At 49.9% G+C, this 15,661-nt stretch overlaps 7 protein-coding genes across 7 annotated transcripts; 2 read left to right on the top strand and 5 right to left on the bottom strand.

The window, feature by feature from the left end:
- Positions 1-402: 402 nt before the first annotated feature.
- EDB91DRAFT_1043696 (carbohydrate esterase family 4 protein) lies at positions 403-1,780 on the top strand (the record flags this gene model as incomplete). Its single annotated transcript, XM_041313079.1, has 5 exons — positions 403-613; positions 664-935; positions 998-1,335; positions 1,385-1,467; positions 1,518-1,780. The coding sequence occupies 5 exons, from the start codon at positions 403-405 to the stop codon at positions 1,778-1,780; spliced, it is 1,167 nt and encodes a 388-aa protein (XP_041183372.1).
- A 962-nt stretch (positions 1,781-2,742) lies between these two features.
- EDB91DRAFT_1234383 (kinase-like domain-containing protein) lies at positions 2,743-5,025 on the bottom strand (the record flags this gene model as incomplete). Its single annotated transcript, XM_041321202.1, has 5 exons — positions 2,743-3,007; positions 3,061-3,194; positions 3,244-4,131; positions 4,182-4,792; positions 4,848-5,025. 5 exons carry the CDS (start codon positions 5,023-5,025, stop codon positions 2,743-2,745), a joined length of 2,076 nt encoding a protein of 691 aa, XP_041183371.1.
- Positions 5,026-5,623: 598 nt separating this feature from the next.
- On the bottom strand, positions 5,624-6,600 carry EDB91DRAFT_1101291 (ribosomal protein L35). The gene is made up of 4 exons (XM_041317241.1): positions 6,361-6,600; positions 6,187-6,291; positions 5,986-6,136; positions 5,624-5,936 (listed from the first exon to the last, which is right to left on the bottom strand). Exons 1-4 carry the CDS (start codon positions 6,399-6,401, stop codon positions 5,856-5,858), a joined length of 378 nt encoding a protein of 125 aa, XP_041183370.1. The 5' UTR covers positions 6,402-6,600; the 3' UTR covers positions 5,624-5,855.
- EDB91DRAFT_1101289 (Phosphoribosylformimino-5-aminoimidazole carboxamide ribotide isomerase) lies at positions 6,601-8,030 on the bottom strand. The gene is made up of 10 exons (XM_041317240.1): positions 7,832-8,030; positions 7,663-7,781; positions 7,532-7,602; positions 7,382-7,485; positions 7,256-7,332; positions 7,173-7,203; positions 7,054-7,121; positions 6,955-7,005; positions 6,839-6,902; positions 6,601-6,785 (listed from the first exon to the last, which is right to left on the bottom strand). Exons 1-10 carry the CDS (start codon positions 7,960-7,962, stop codon positions 6,722-6,724), a joined length of 780 nt encoding a protein of 259 aa, XP_041183369.1. The 5' UTR covers positions 7,963-8,030; the 3' UTR covers positions 6,601-6,721.
- Positions 8,031-8,044: 14 nt separating this feature from the next.
- On the bottom strand, positions 8,045-10,134 carry EDB91DRAFT_1101277 (alcohol dehydrogenase). Its single transcript, XM_041317239.1, has 11 exons — positions 9,939-10,134; positions 9,810-9,890; positions 9,708-9,758; positions 9,520-9,653; positions 9,427-9,471; positions 9,282-9,379; positions 9,018-9,231; positions 8,798-8,965; positions 8,676-8,748; positions 8,541-8,623; positions 8,045-8,488 (listed from the first exon to the last, which is right to left on the bottom strand). Exons 1-11 carry the CDS (start codon positions 10,122-10,124, stop codon positions 8,131-8,133), a joined length of 1,491 nt encoding a protein of 496 aa, XP_041183368.1. The 5' UTR covers positions 10,125-10,134; the 3' UTR covers positions 8,045-8,130.
- A 116-nt stretch (positions 10,135-10,250) lies between these two features.
- EDB91DRAFT_431824 (aspartic peptidase domain-containing protein) lies at positions 10,251-12,744 on the top strand. Its single transcript, XM_041327254.1, has 12 exons — positions 10,251-10,585; positions 10,641-10,671; positions 10,724-10,742; positions 10,793-10,816; positions 10,866-10,921; positions 10,970-10,990; positions 11,044-11,099; positions 11,147-11,406; positions 11,459-11,654; positions 11,709-11,831; positions 11,883-11,996; positions 12,049-12,744. Exons 1-12 carry the CDS (start codon positions 10,407-10,409, stop codon positions 12,623-12,625), a joined length of 1,656 nt encoding a protein of 551 aa, XP_041183367.1. The 5' UTR covers positions 10,251-10,406; the 3' UTR covers positions 12,626-12,744.
- A 118-nt stretch (positions 12,745-12,862) lies between these two features.
- On the bottom strand, positions 12,863-14,795 carry EDB91DRAFT_1234378 (uncharacterized protein; the record flags this gene model as incomplete). The annotated part of the gene is made up of 2 exons (XM_041321201.1): positions 12,863-14,290; positions 14,349-14,795. 2 exons carry the CDS (start codon positions 14,793-14,795, stop codon positions 12,863-12,865), a joined length of 1,875 nt encoding a protein of 624 aa, XP_041183366.1.
- Between the last annotated feature and the right edge of the window lie 866 nt (positions 14,796-15,661).

Genomic DNA, 15,661 nt, shown 5'->3' with positions numbered 1-15,661 from the left:
CGAGACTCGACGGCATCTCCACAGGCACAGAGCATCGTTCAAGATAAGTTCAGTGACATTTTCTACTGGACAACGGTGCTGCTTTGTTCGGCTTTCTTCAAAGGCCATGCATAAGACCCGTTTTAGTGCTGTCGAGCGACTCGGGCTACAGGATATGTTGCGTCATAAATTGTCATGACCAGCGGCGGGCACAAAGATCAAATGCCCTAATAAGGAAGTTAGTATTCGTGTGCGGCTGACTAGTGGCTAACCAGCAGAATTCCTTCCCCGCCGCATAAAATGGGCGTACTTGGTTCGTCTTCCCCCATTCTTTCTTTCCCCCTCCTTCCATCCCCTCGCCGTTTCATTTACGCCCGTTATTATTACCAGTCCTCTCGTTTCTTTCCTCTTCTACCTACCGCCATGTCACGTCTCTCTGCTATCCTCCTCCTCGCTACCAGTGCCGTCTATGCGTCTGTCGCCCCCACATCTGTCTTCCCCACTCATGAATCTCATACTGAGAACAAGACCTCTCGGAACAAGTGGTATCACGAAGACGACCATCCACTGCACGCCCTCTTTAAGCGTGGACCGGTCGGCGATAGTATCACCTATCCTGTGATAGGAACGCCTTGTAAGCCTTTATGTTTGATTCACTTCCGGTTATTCAACACGCATGTTCAGCATGGTCTGCGGGCTTCCCCCAGCTTAATGCGGACACTGCATCGCTTCCCCAGGCTTGGGTGGATGCTCTTAACGCAGCCGTCACGGCGGGAAAGGTTCCCGACGTTCCTCAGTCTACAAGTATCAACGGAACGGATCCCGTATACCCCACTGGATCAGACCCAATGAGCGCGGCTGTTTGCTCCTCAACTTACAAGTGCGTTACACCAGGTGACGTGTGGAATGCTCTACCGGGTGTTGTCGCCCTTAGTTTCGACGATGGTCCGCAACTGGTACGTACCTGGTTATGGAGTGGGTTTTTTAAACGATGACTGATTCGCCGCGCATCATCCAGGCATCTGATCAGTTGTATCAGTTCCTCGCCAACCACTCGGAACATGCAACGCACTTCTTCATCGGCACTAACATTCTCCTGTATCCCGACCAGTTCAAAACCGCCTTCGAGACGAACCAGGATGACATCGCCGTCCACACTTGGACTCATCCATACATGACCACCAAGACGAACCTCGAGGTCCTTGCCGAGCTCGGATGGACGATAGAGCTCATCCACAACTCAACGGGCGGGCGCATCCCTAAGTACTGGAGGCCGCCTTACGGCGACTCCGATATGCGTATCCGGGCTATTGCAAAGGAGGTATTCGGACTGACGACCGTCATCTGGAACCAAGAGTGGGTGGTTATTCTGAAAATGCGTCCATGTTTACCGACTTCGTTCTAGCACTGATGACTGGTCCTTGAGCGAGCCCAACCCATTGACCACGCCAGAGAAAATCCAGCAGCAGATGACCCAGTGGTTAACTGGTATGTTGTTGTTATCGTCGGTGGTGTCTGATGCTGATCGTGCCATACAGGTCCAAAGAGCCCCGGACTCGTCATTTTGGAACACGAGCTGTCTGATCTATCTGTCAAGTCATTCATGGATGCATACCCGATGATGGTTTCAAACGGCTGGACAAGGACATCCCTCGCTCAGTTGGATGGTGGTGCAGTCTACCAGAACGCCTGGAACTCGACATCGCAAGTCAACCAGGCGAAGGTTGGCGACTTGGCCGTCAAGCCCCCAGCCCGCGCTAGCACTTCCGCAAAGCCATCGGCAACGTCTGCGCGAAAGTAAGCTGATTTCCCTTCAGCGTCGATGTAGCTGATAATATGATAGCTCGCCATCGCCGTCGCCATCGTCTGGAAGACCTGCCTCTGACACGCCTCATGGTAATCAGAAGAGCGGGGCGACTCACTTCAGCGTTGCGTCTCTGGCGCTTACGGGCATTGCCGCAGCCATCATCGCGGCTGCAGCTGGAACCATCATGGCATAAGGATACCGGATTTTCGCAGAAGATTTTCATGGACCTTCGCACATTACTATCCTACTCGTACAACTGTACACTTCTTGACTACATTATATCCCACTATTCTCGACGAACAACATCACGGAGTATTCACATTACTACGATACGATCAATATGAGATCTCGTTTTTGACTCAGCGCATTGATATTCTGCCTGGTCATGCCTTTGCATCGACACATACCGCGGTGACGTCGGATGCTTATAATCTTGGCCATAATAGCATTACAATACTCGTAATTTTAATGCACGATTGGTATGTGAAACCGGTCTCCGTCTCCAGAGAAAAGCTGGCGCGATGCGGAAGGTGAGATGACACATTCCGCATAACTCATACTGCAGACAGTCGACAGGCTTTCGACGAACGTAGTTCCCAGTCCCAGTGTAGTACAACAGCGAAGTTTCAGATACTACTTGCAAGATGTCACATGAGTTACAGTAGTGAGACATTTATGTACAGCCAATATCAGCCAAACTATATGTAAGGAAAGGGGTGATCGTAAAGGTCGTTTGATGATTCGTGAAACAATGAGGGACACGAAAACCCCCATAAGCGAGCGAATGCAGAGAAACGGTATGGAAGGGGGAAGGGGGAAGGAGAGTCCAGATATATGACGTCTACTCAATACACAGGAACGCGGGTGTGACGTGCCCGATGTATGGGCTCTATGCAATAGAGACAGACAGAGTCTGTCAAGACAGTCCATAAAACAGTCCAGAATTAAACGCTCGATTACGACAGAATGCTCGGCCACTTGATTCGCAGGCCCTCCAGCCAGCGCATGTAGAGCAACTCAGAGATTGGTGACTTGCGGACAGGTGATCCAGGGCCGTCGGCTTTGAGGGGTGAGGTGCTTGAGTCCACGGGAACTTCAGTGACGTCTTCCTGGACTTCAGTGACCACAAGGCCCTTTGCAGTCATCTCGCTCTTTCGGATGACGCGTTTGTGAGGAAATAGCCCCCGAGATGTTTGAACGTGCTGTCGGACAGAAGGGTTCCTGGCAGATTTTTTGATTTTAGTGAAACCTTAATTGAGCTGGTGGATACGTACTCATTGATACCGGAGAGAATGTCGAGAATGACGTTGTAAGATAGGGCAGGATTCGCCTCTCTCAACTCGGCAAAACCACGAGAGATCATACTGAGTGCCTCGATCTCTCGAGCATCCATGTCATCTCGGATGGCCTGTCAGGCATCGTTATTCTATTGTACGGGAAACTTGGGGATTACTTACAGTTTGGAGAACGGGGAGAACGACATCGTCGATCATGACCCTTCCCGCCCGCTCAGAATCGGATACCCTCCGCTTGAATGAAGACGACCGGTCTTTGGATGGAGAAGTAGGAGACGACGGCGAGGCTTCTCTACTCCGAGTTGTGCCGACGTACTCTGCAGATAGTCTCAGAGAACCAACTGTATCAACCTTTTTGACAGGTCTGATGGTATCTACGCCGGAACCAAGATCTGCTTCCCGCATGATAGTACCAGCACCAGTCATCTTGTGTCTTGCAGCGTATGATGACCTCCTTGCCGAGCGAATGGAGCCGGTGTACGCTGGAGGAGCGCCCAAAGGCATTCCATCATCTCCAGGGTGGGTAACTTGGGATGGTGTTGTTGGTTCGGCGCCATCTGCAGACTCGCTCGCTAAACCTTCTGCAGCAGCGAGGAGTGATGAGATGTCTGGCTCGTCAAGCGCAGTCTTGATGACAACAGTAGAGTGTGCTGCACTCATGTTCATTCCGATCCCTCCAGAACCGAGCGGCGAGCTTCCTTTGACTGCTCCCGCAGTTTCAAACGAGCCTTCGTCCTCCTCATATATCGAGGACTCATCGACACCCATATCTTCATCATCCATCTCGGGCAACAAATCCTTGGCAACACTGCTAAAGGTACCCATAACGGAACTCGACTTGACGGTGTCGAAGTTCCAGTCACTTCGAATTGTACCGTTGCTCTCCCACATTGCCGTGCCACAGATAGTCGCCTGGTAGGCTGCAGGCAGACCTTTCTGCGGTGACTTGGCACGGAACTCCTGGTATCTCTCGATCAGCTCTGTGAGACACGATGTCCTCTTCGCGCCTTTGATGAATCTATGCTGCAAGAGATCCTTGGCTGTGGGACGCTATAGTGACTGTCAGGGAATTTTAAGCACAGGAGAGAAGTCGGGCTCACATCGGCAGGATCTTTCGTCAAACAGAGGGACACAAACTCTTTAAACGCAGTAGAGAATGAACCTTCAAGGACTGGTGGTTTCGCCTTTGGAATAAGGAAGAGAACCCGCATGGGGTGGTATTCGGCCAGCGGCGGCTCTCCTTTCGCCATTTCTATAGCTGTGATACCCAAACTCCACATATCCGCCTTAGCGTCGTAACCCGCCTGTCGGATGACCTCGGGTGCCATCCAGAATGGAGTACCCACGAATGTGTGTCTCAGCGTGCTGGTCAGCTGTGCCGCCACCCCGAAGTCGGCAAGCTTGACCTGTCCGCTAGCAGAGAGCAAGACATTGGCAGCCTTGATATCACGATGAATGGTTCCTTCCGAATGTAGATAATCGAGACCCAGTAGAAGCTCCCGACAAATAACGGCGATGTGGGCTTCTAAGAATACGCCGCCTTTGAGGAGATCAAGACATGATCCCCCAGCCAAGTACTCCATGACAATCCAGAGCTTGTAAGCAACGACGAATGACCCATAATAGCGAGTGACGTATTCCGAATCACATTGAGCGAGACTAGCAATTTCTTGCTGAATTTCCGAGATGTCATCGTCGGAGTCCTCTAAATCTGTTTCGAAGACGGAGCAATTAGCTTCAACGCAACATCGAGCGCCAGTACACACCGATCTGCTTGATAGCGACTATCTGCTTTGTTTCATTGTGCATAGCCTTGTAGACGACCCCAAAGCTCCCAGTTCCCAATTTTTCAATGAGGGTATACTGACTGGCTGGGTTGCTGCTTGGAACAGGGTAAGGCTCCCTGGTACACGTCTCCCTATCTTGGCTTGTCTGTGGCGACATCGGGGGCGAGCGGGCGGGCGGCTGTCCATGACCAACGTTAGTCACTGAAAGTTTTCTGAGGAGACTACCAGGAGACATGGTGGCCTGAGCGGACAGAGAGGACCAGACACATGGGGCAGCAGGTTGTGTGACCTCAACTCATACCGAACAAGATTAAGAAGACTTGCTCCACACGTGTCCAAGGGAACCCCGTCCGCATTCTCTCAAGAAAGGACTTAACAGTGTAGATACGGAAGAAACGGACTGACCAAGTACGTGAAAGGACTTTAATGTCGTAATCCTATGCCAGGCTGACTTACTTGTCGCATGCACGATGAAACTGCAAGGCTCCTTATGTCAAGTCCTGTTAAAATGGACTTTGGAAGCACCTACGACGACCTGACGTGAATATGCGGTGGCGACAAGATTATTGTCACAGATATAGTTTCGTGAGAGGAAGGATCTGCCTGATGGGTGACTTGAAGATCTGTCATGGTGGATACACGAGGTCGGGACCAATGTCCCAACGGCCGAATAATAATGCTGGGATCGACGTCATTAGACCCGGTGGTCGAAACCCGGAGTAGTTCTAAATCCCAGGACCGCGAGAGTGCCCGCGCACACTGGGACTCGGGCGTGGTACTGATCATACAATGTTCAAGTCACGATTGGTCCACTTGCCCCACAAAGATTCAAAAAAGTGTACTGGATCAACTTCCAATGAACGGTGTCATGGCATAGCGTGCATGTTGAGTTGATCAAGGCGTAGGGCATACAAATATGAAAATGCAAAAACAGAAAATCTCCAGCATGACGGGCCCTCTCACACCCAGCCAACAACACATTCACGCTCATGCCTTGACGGCATACTTGCGAATAGGGAAGTGTATGTCCTTCTTCTTTTGCTTGAGCGTCTTCAATGATGCCTCGTGCTAATGTGAATGAGTCACACATATCTCGCAGAGGGAGTATATTTCAAACCTTGGTCAGTCGTCGTCTGATCGCACGCGTCTTCTTTGGCCGGAGATCAAGAGGGAGGAATTTCTTGTTCTTGTAGAACTCCCGCAGGTTTTGGCGTTGCTTCTGGTTCATCACAGTCAACACCCGTGCGATCGACTTGCGCACAACATTGCTAGTCAAGTCAGCCTTCCCGCACTGCATATTCAATGATCCCAAACGTACATCCTGGTGAGTTTTGAGGCCGAGCCACCGAGAATCTTCTGTACACGCAGCGAAAGAAGCTCGGTCTTAAGTTCATTGAGTTGCTTGGTCAAGTCATTCTTCGACCTGCATACATCACACAACAAGAGGTTTCACGATTAGCGCCGTCACTTTCGAGTAACAATGTGAGCTCACTTGGACTGGAGCTCGTAGGCCTTAACTTTGCTGCTGGGCATTTTGAGGGTTGTCTGTAGAATGAAATGAAAGTTGATTAGCACTCAGTCTAGCAGATCCACCACACGAATACGGAAAAGGGCGGGACGAGAACAAAGTGTATGGAAACAGCCGGAACATGGTCTAGCAGCATAACGGTGAGATATTTACCTTGAGGGGGCTGTCGTACAGAACGTCCGCGCCGTGCTTGATAATGTCTGGCGTACGCGATATGGTACTATACAGTTTATGAGCCACGATTCCCACGCCGCCGGAAAAGGGTATTCCCCTGTGGTTCGTCTATCAAAAATCTAAAGTACGCGCTACATATTGAATCTTGGTACTACTGTTTACTTGCTTTCACTAGTTCGTCAAAACTTACAGTCCCTCCAAAGATGTCCAATGAACTAGAGTCGTCGGAATGAGTCATCTCTTAAAAACATCAAGGGATCCTGCCTACCTGCCATATGTCAAGTCCACTTGTCCTCCTGAAAGTCTATTCACCGTCTCCAAGTCAGAAATGCCTGAGTAAGCATCGTATCAGTAGGAAATGGACCAATGGATCAAACTACCTACTTTTAGCTCCACCGGCATATGTGGTAGGAATCGTCACCCATTCACCAAGCTCTTTTGAGATGTCAGTGGCGAGATGACAGCATCAAATAATGTCCAGACTTTTTACGAGCTCCTCATCAACACCTTGGCACAGACCTTCCACGTCAGCTGCATGGATGAGAAACTCGCTGCAACATGAGAGGTCATTGCGACGAAGACGGAATGCCCATAAGCCTCACTTGCAATACTGTGCCAGCATATCGAGATTCTCTGGACACGAAATTTAGCACCTATTGCAGACGATGAAGAGTTCTTTACTTACCTTTGTTCACCTCCATTGTGGTGATATCCTGCCACTTATTCATAGCAACAAACCACCTGTCTTTTCGCCGGCGACAGCTAAGTTCATCATGAGATCTAGATGTTGGTACAGTATTAAATGACGTGCCTAACGTCTACAACAAGCTTGTCCGTCCCGACGAGGGATGAGATTGTCTCCAGACGTTCCAAGGAGAAGTTACCGCCAGGAAAGAGGTAAGATGTGACGATGACCTTGGGGAGGAATTAGTTGGCGCCTTGCGCACCTGACTAGTCTAACCTTGCTCGCACCCGCATCAAGCCATTCTTTGGCATTTTCAGCGGTGATACCCCCGCCGATCTGTAGATGATCTAGAATAAAGAACACATCGGTAAAAACATAATCATGAAAACAACATGATGGGCGCGAACCCCGCCACTCTGCCAGGGCTGTCCTGGCTGCTTCGTCGTTCCGAGGCCCAAGTTTTATGACATGACCGCCCTCCAGACCGTTGTCGCGATACTTCCCCACGAAGTATCCTGGAGGTTGCCTGCAGGAACATTCATCAATCATCGAAAGGGTCAGAGGGCATTCACGCACGTCGCGACAAAGTTCGTCTTCAGTCTCTCCTCATTGCCATCCGAAAGAGTACCCCCGACAATTTGCTTCACTTGTCCTTCATGTAGGTCAATGCATGGACGGAATGTGCTTCGCCGTTGCTCAGGAGCCATTCTCGGAATTGTCCGAGAATTTGCCAACTAGTAAAGTGCTCCAGTCAGAGACGTTCAGTCCACCACTCATCACGCAAGACGGTTGGTGGCGATAGTGATCCTCATTCGATGGTATAATACATGTACATTGGAAATATGCAATCTCAAGCGTAAAGACGGCTCTCGCATTTAGTACTCCATAGAGGCCTCCATGATTCTCGTCAGATGCTCCCTCCCATCCTCGCCCGCCACATCTCCGATGTTCGGAGCCAAATCCAAAACGCGACGTTGGGGGAGCGTGCCTTCGACTAGCATTGAAATATCGCTCGTGTTATATCCCACGGCCTTCAGTCCACGAGGAACACCGAGTCCGTCGAGGAAGGATGCAATGGACTCATACAGATATGCGCCAACCTCAGAGTCAGGGATGCTTGTTATCGAGGGGTCGGTAACGGTCACATTGTTGAAAACGGCAAGTGCTTCACGATGACGGTCGGGAGAAGATGGAGCAGTGAATTGGAAGACCGCGGGTCCAGTCAAGGCGACACTACAGGATGCACGTTCATTCTCCATCTTTAAAATGTCAGTGTATGAATTACCTGACGCCATGGGGGATGATGGGATGGTCAACCAGGTATCCAGGGTGCTTGTACTTCGGGCCTTTCTTGTTCAAGCCGGATATCTACAGGAAGAGCTGCTCAGTCTTGATTCCTGACACTATCTGCTGCACGTACAGGGTAACTCATCCCGTGGCACAGGTGGACACCAGCATTTCCGAAACCAATACCAGCAAAAGAAGCCGCGAGGCTAGTGCTCAATCAGAACATCGATGTCGGAAAGGGATAGGAAATCATACAGCATTTGGCTTCTGGCCTCATGGTCACTGCGATCCTTGGCAATGCGAGGCAAGTATTTCACAGTCGTACGAAGAGCCCACATCGAGAAAATATCTGCGACGGGATTGCTTCCTTGGTAGGCAGGTCGTAGAATCGGATTTGCAGGGCGGGGTGTCCGTTCCGTGTAACTAAAGAGTTGTTCTTTTGTTTGCCCATTGTAAATTTCAAACGCATGCTCACGGAATAGCAGTATAGCTCTCCAAACTGTGGAACAGGACATCCAACCCTGCGCTGATGTGCACGGCGGTTGGGCAGCTCTCCGTGTTAGCCGTGTCCACGACGCCCAAGACAGGCTTAAGTGCACGGTTTGCGATGCCAGTCTTGAAAGCACGTGAAGTAACGTCAAAGATGGCCGCACCAGTGGTCTCAGATCCAGTACCGGCAGTAGTAGGAACTGCAAGTTCATGAGCGAGGGTCATACGATATGGATGTAGACTTGTCAACCTGCAATGAGAGGCCGCAAGGTTTGAGAGATCGGAAGACCTTTGCCTACGGGCGCATTGACGAAGTCCATGAGATCAGCATCCTTGTAAACGGTGAACCTAAAGGGTGTGAAGGAAAAATAATGCGAAAAAAATTTAAGCCTTACAAGTTCGCTGCTTTGGCGGTGTCGATGACACTCCCACCACCGACACTACAAACATGGTAAGCTGGGGGTCATACACCACCGACTACAACTTACGCCAAGAAGTGACTGAAATCGTGTTGTCTTGCCCATTCAATGGCCTTTCTCCAGCTGTCTTCTGTGGGTTCTGCAAGCACTTGATCATATACTTCGAATGGGAGGTCTTCTTGAGATTGTAAGGACTCAAGGGCCTAAGGATCAAAGTCACTATTGGCACTGCAAAATCGTGGGACAGGAATGCTTACAACTCGCATGGGCTTCAAATTGGCCACGATAGGGTCTGTAAAGACGCCAACCTAAAGACAATAATGATGTTCATGATGTGAAGGCATGGGAAATAATCTGACCTTGCGGGCTTTCATGTTCTTGAGGTCCATACCAACCTCGCGCGTGACGCCCTCTCCAAACCTCAAATTCGATGCTGCAACCTGCACAAGAGCTGTAAGTGGTTATAGCGCTTCTTGAAAAGAACATACTTCGAATGCATACTCCTTTTCGACAGTCTGGACGGGAGTCGCGAACTTTCTAAGTTGGTTCAAGGCAAGGGCACCATGATGTGCATGGTTGTGGGTTGCAGATCTGCAGCCATGACATGGACACGCTGAATGCTGAGATGCGTTTATGAGACGAAGGATTGTATTCCTCGTTGCAGCTGGTGCCATGGTGGAAGTCCGGAACCAGGAACCGAGGCCGGAACCGACGATATAATAAACACGAAGACCACGTGACAGGTAATGTGATAACTAACCACGTGGGGTAGCCAGAAATAGCTAATTTTAATCTTTTCACTTGTCTCTGATGCCTCGTTGATCACAGCTGCCAGTGTTGCTGCTGCTTGCTCACAGCTTTTGTTGTTTCTATCATAGACCAGCCCAGAACGGCGCGCATTCCTTCAGCATACTTATACCGGCCATCGCCAAAGTCGTTCCTTTTTATCCTCTGCCATGAAGTTGCAGGCTCTTTCCTTGGTTGTCCTGGCCGGAGTTTCAGTGGCTGTTAAAATACCTTTCATTCAATCAAAACGCCCAACCCTACAGCGACGAAGTGGGGGCACAAACGTTTCAGTATCTCGTCCACAAGTTCTCGCTTCAAATTCGTCAGGGTCCACGGCGCTTACGCTCAGGCAAGCCATATCCTCATTCCGCAGTTTAATGGATACCAGCTGACTTCTGAGATAGTGATGTTCACGATCTCATTTATATGGCGAATGTAAGCACGCTTCGCTCGTCCTGCCATGCTAATTAACTTACCAGGAAATCAGGTTACCCTTGGCGGTGTTGGTAAGTAACGCACTACATTCAAGTCACAAGGTGACTCATCGATCAACCAGATTATCTGGTCCAGCTTGACACAGGTGAATTTTGGCATTCTCTTTCCTTTTTCATATCTTACGTCTTCCTTAGGTTCTTCTGACCTGTGGGTGAAGAGCTCAACACCCATCTCTAATGCAAACATTACAGTGAGTGGCATACGCTACTTTGGTCGTAATTTACTAAGTGATCACTAGTCCCTGGCTTGTAATCTGACTGTGAGTGTGTTTCTGCTTGGACAGGTATCTTCGGTCTGACTTAGGCGCACAAGTATGGCATTGGTTGGGCATATGGAAGTATTTCTTATGTTGAGGCCGAATTCGCAGGGTAAGCGAATGTTCAAGTGGTATACCGTAAATTCAACTTTCAAATAGGATATCCATTCCTTCCCAAGCTTTTCTTGACGTCTCGTCCGCACAAAACCCGGCATTATCCTATGGAGCTATAGGACTCCTAGGATTAGGTTTTGATTCCTTGTCGACTATAGATGCCCTCGTAAACGTCACCGGCGCGTCGACCGGCCGCAGTCTCCTCTACAATCTTTTCCAGGACAATCCTTCCGAACCCAACTTCATTGCATTCTCTCTGCAGAGTACATCGGACGATGATCAAGTGATGGGTAGTTTCGCAATTGGTATGTTTATTCAATTACTCTTACACGCACTTGTTGATGCATCGAAATGCAGGCGAGACCGAGCTCCAATATTCAAATGTCACAAGCACCAACAAAATCCCAACATGGCCCGTAAACTCTCCAACGCGTTGGAATGTGCTGTTGGACTCATTTATTGTTGGCACGGAGACCTATTCAGTGTCCACTGGCGTACAAGGAGCGCCATCGAACAAGGCAGTTGTCCTTCTGGATAGCGGTACATCGTATACGTACGTGATCATTTGCGCCAATGGTTGAATCTACTTTATTCACGAGGGGTGCAGATACGCGCCTACTGACGTGTGTCAGGCCATTTATGGCGGTGTATCCGGGGCTCAGTATAACTCTGCCCTCGGGCAATGGGTCGTCCCTTGTGACGCAGAAATAAATATGGCTCTTCAGTTCGAGTTAGTGTCTGCGGTAGATCAAGTATTTTATCATTGACATTGTCATCACAGCGACCAAATCTTGCCAATCCACCCTCTCGATGTTTCACCACAGAGTGTGGGCGATTCTTCAACCTGTGTCGGCTCTTTTGTGCCCCAAAGTGTCTCTGTGGGGGCAGGCCAATTGTGAGTCTGTGGCATCATTCTGGAACGCATTGCCAAATGATCATTTCCCTAGTGATTGGTTGATAGGTGATAACGTTTTACGTTCAATCTATGCTTTGTACGACTTCGGCGACTTCGTTTCGTCGGGGAATATGGGCAGCCCTTATGTCCAAATGCTCGCCCTGATCGATCCTAACCAGGCATCGGTGGAGTTCCACGATGTCCGAGGCGGAACGCCACAGAATAATATCACCTATAACGTTTCAAATGATGGTTCTGGGTCAACAACTGTGACGGTGTCCACGGATGTAGCAAACACTATCGACAAGCTCTCCAAATATCTCCCTGCCATGCTTGCCGTGATGGCTCTTAATGCCCTGATTTTAATCATTCTTCTCATCGTCGGTCTTGTCCTGCTGTGCAGGCGTCGCGGGAAGAGTGCACGAGCGCGCAAGACGCCTGGAAGACTCAGCCCAATGCCGATGAATATTACCTCTACGAGGTTCCCCGATTTTCCAGGCCATCAAGAGCTGCACACATACCAGCCTGTCTCGATGGCAATGACAGAAGACACACTTTTCGCTCCTCCGTCACCCGCCTTTAAAGGGGAGTCGATGAGACCTGGAGATCGCCCAAAGTCAGTCGCATAGTTTACTAATAATATCCTCGTACCCCCCGGACCGTCGCTATATCCTGGTTGTTCTGTCCGTCATGGATTCTCGTGTACTTATGTAGATGTTGTTGGGCTTTCGTCGGACAATGGACCTTTCTCTTCGAACGCCATTTATCTATTTTCCGTCTGCTTGATCTACTACCCATCACCTTTATATCTTGCATATAATACGGTCACTGCCCGTTACTGCCATGCAATATACGTGCACTCTCCATTATGTCCGCGATTTGGTACTGCGCGATGCCATCTCGAAGGCTACATAGTTGTCCATGTCGACGAGTCTCCGTGTGTTTCCTAACCTCTCCTCCTCAACTCCAGGTGTGGGGCTACCCCTGGTGCTCCTGAGAACCTCTCGTGCCAATGATCTGTACGAGCTCCAGGTCTTTTCTTGCTCCTGAGTAAGAACCCCCGCGTCTTGGAGGTGCTTGATCGCCTCCATCAAGGCGGAAGCAAGTTTTGACCGGTAGAATGCGGTCGTCTTTTCGTCACTGAGGAGCACATCAACGCGCGCAAAATCAGCTAGCCACATCGCATGTTGCATATGAACGGGGTTGTTGGTGGCAAGGGCGGTGCGCAGAAGGAACGACATGGTCTCTGCATCCGTCGGCAGGTTCTTGCCCTTGGACCTCATCTTCACCGCTGGAGGACGGCTTCCGCCCACCTCGAATTGACTGCCTTCGACGCCTGTCATGAGTTCATAAACGCGGACAGCAGCCTGCCAGTCCACGCTGCGACAACATGTCATGAGGGCGAGATGGTATGATTGCGCTGTGGGTGTCAACTTGGGAAGATGATAGATGATATCGTGCTGTACACTCCACTCCAACGCTTCAAGAGCTTCGTTCGACTCGTTGAGGGATCCGAGAGAGGCCAGTCCAGCATATGCTCTGAGGAGTTTGTGTATGTGGCTAGAGTCAATGAGGTAACGCATCCACACTTTGTCCCAATTGATCTTTTCCATGACTTGACGCGTGAAATGGACGGTGAGTCTGTGTTTTTGCATGGAGTTACAAAGCTGGAGAGCAGCGTCTAACGTCCATGCGTTAAGATTGTTCGACAATCTCCGAGGCATATCTTCCCCCGGCTTCGAAAGACCCAGCCGGTCGCGGATAATGACGAATGCAAAACTTTGGTCATTTGGGCTTCCCCGCGTAAGGGCGCGTATGGCTGCTGCAATGAGCCCAGGATCCAAGTGAAAGTCAGGATTCTTCTGCATAACTTTCTCCATCTGTATCCAGACGTGCTTCGCATCAGACGCAGCGTCGTTACGAGTAGAAGCCTCTCCGTCAGAAACCGAGCGCTTCTGACGTGTGGATATTGCCTTGAACATCGCGGTGAAGACGAACCTGTCAGGTGCGAGAGGTCCTTCCTGGTCCATGGCGAAGTAAACGTCAAAGATTTTATGGTAATCTCCTGCATCACCGAGAACCTGGATGTATGCAACAAGAGGCTGCAAGGACAACTCCTTTGAGTTGTCAGGCTCGTGAAATTTAACGGATTCCATGTGTTTTAGGTAGTATTCGTAGAGAGAATGCGCGTTCTGCAATTGTTTGCTGTACTTCGACCAGTCTTTGATGAGGGAAATACCACTGAGCATGGTGGAGAACGTGATGCTATTTGGCGAAAACCCTCTACGCTTCATCTATCGCATAGACCCATTATAAAGAACGGTGATAAACATAATGGACAGACCCACTTACATCAATGAACAACTCGTAGGAGAGCTGGTACCGCTCGGCACTCAAGCACTCTGATATCATTGTATTCCATACGGCTACGTTCTGCGCATCCCGAGGAGTCGTCTTCAAACGCTCTATGGCGCCTTCGAGGTCTCCCTCGCTGCACATCCGCTTGAGTTGCATCGATAAGTCATAAGGTTTGAGCAGACGTTTCTTCTGCTCCCCCTCGGCATTTCCTTGACGTTTTTCCGACTGAGGGCGGGACCACAAGTCCGACGATCTGCCCGACCGACCTTTACCGGGATGACCTTGATGTGTAGAATGCTTCTCGGGCGGACGTCGGATGAGAGCAGGACGCTCTAAACTCGAGTCTATCGTTGTCCCAGAGACTAACGATCGCCACCAGTTATTCTTCTTCAAGTTGAGAGTGACATTGCGAGCGGTCCTTCTGCCTTGACTCGAAATCATGCCAGATAACCTTCTGGCGAGTCAAACTTGCAAGATGAACAAGTTGGTTACATGGGAAAGTTTGGCATAAACGGAGATATAGCCCCTAATATGCAAGATCGGACACGACAAAGTCGCAAGGCCATCGCATCCAGTTGACGACGTAGCTCGCACACAGTCTGCAAGACCGGGTCGGTGTTCCGACCGAATATCGGTTGCATCCGTTCATCATCCAGTACAATCCATACATTTCGGTTCGAAACAGCAAGCTCGGTGACGTCTGACACGGCCCGAGCTTCTCATGTTGTTCTCCCTGCTTCATGGGCGTATCTCAACAGCAGAGACACGAACGGAAGTTATACGAAGCATCAGGCCCTACTCGCACAGCCCAGCCACTACCTTACGGACCCAATTACCTAACAAACAATGGTCCCAGAGGTGCGCTCGTCATGAATGTTCTATATTCGTGATTATGGATAGGAGAACCTGGGGAGTGCAATCATCTCTGACCGGCTACAATTCCCATCAATTACAACTAGCTTCGGCTATACGGGAACGTGGACCTATATCTATTCCCTAAACAGCGCTCACGCGGATGCGCCCTTCGAATGATCCAAAAGCTCGGAATTAGAAGGGTGGTGGGGCCATGCTATAGTTTCGGCAAAAAATCGAACAAGGGGTCATTCTACGCGTGTCAGAATAAGACGGGCATCTATAACGTGTACTTAATATCCTTGGACCCGTAGGTCAGATCTTCAACAAGCCTGGCATAAGGCTAATCACCGTTCAGGTCGTCAACGCCACAAGGGATGCGACGTAATAATAATTCATAGTTTCACGCAGGATGAGTTTGGGAGACAGCACGATGAGCTTTGAGGTGCAAATAA

This window comes from Suillus paluster (genome assembly GCF_016628075.1).
Source record: "Suillus paluster strain FC165 chromosome Unknown EDB91scaffold_3, whole genome shotgun sequence".
Lineage (NCBI taxonomy): Eukaryota > Fungi > Basidiomycota > Agaricomycetes > Boletales > Suillaceae > Suillus > Suillus paluster.
Note: the sequence above shows the minus strand (reverse complement) of the source record. Positions and strands in the feature narration are given on the sequence as shown.

What these genes read in the sequence shown, in the direction of transcription:
- EDB91DRAFT_431824 (XM_041327254.1), top strand. Translation starts at nt 10,407, where the DNA reads ATGAAGTTGCAGGCTCTTTCCTTGGTTGTCCTGGCCGGAGTTTCAGTG. An exon ending in TCTGGTCCAGCTTGACACAG is followed by an intron (nt 10,817 to 10,865) that starts GTGAATTTTGGC and finishes CGTCTTCCTTAG; the next exon opens with GTTCTTCTGACCTGTGGGTG. An exon ending in TCTGTGGGGGCAGGCCAATT is followed by an intron (nt 11,997 to 12,048) that starts GTGAGTCTGTGG and finishes TCATTTCCCTAG; the next exon opens with TGATTGGTTGATAGGTGATA.
- EDB91DRAFT_1101277 (XM_041317239.1), bottom strand. Translation starts at nt 10,124, where the DNA reads ATGGCACCAGCTGCAACGAGGAATACAATCCTTCGTCTCATAAACGCA. An exon ending in ATTTGAAGCCCATGCGAGTT is followed by an intron (nt 9,654 to 9,707) that starts GTAAGCATTCCT and finishes TTTGATCCTTAG; the next exon opens with GCCCTTGAGTCCTTACAATC. An exon ending in GCCACGGGATGAGTTACCCT is followed by an intron (nt 8,624 to 8,675) that starts GTACGTGCAGCA and finishes CTCTTCCTGTAG; the next exon opens with ATATCCGGCTTGAACAAGAA.
- EDB91DRAFT_1101291 (XM_041317241.1), bottom strand. Translation starts at nt 6,401, where the DNA reads ATGCCCAGCAGCAAAGTTAAGGCCTACGAGCTCCAGTCCAA. An exon ending in GCCTCAAAACTCACCAGGAT is followed by an intron (nt 6,137 to 6,186) that starts GTACGTTTGGGA and finishes TGACTTGACTAG; the next exon opens with CAATGTTGTGCGCAAGTCGA. An exon ending in TCAGACGACGACTGACCAAG is followed by an intron (nt 5,937 to 5,985) that starts GTTTGAAATATA and finishes CATTCACATTAG; the next exon opens with CACGAGGCATCATTGAAGAC.
- EDB91DRAFT_1101289 (XM_041317240.1), bottom strand. Translation starts at nt 7,962, where the DNA reads ATGGCTCCTGAGCAACGGCGAAGCACATTCCGTCCATGCATTGACCTA. An exon ending in AGCCCTGGCAGAGTGGCGGG is followed by an intron (nt 7,603 to 7,662) that starts GTTCGCGCCCAT and finishes TCTTTATTCTAG; the next exon opens with ATCATCTACAGATCGGCGGG. An exon ending in ATGCTGGCACAGTATTGCAA is followed by an intron (nt 7,122 to 7,172) that starts GTGAGGCTTATG and finishes CTCATGTTGCAG; the next exon opens with CGAGTTTCTCATCCATGCAG.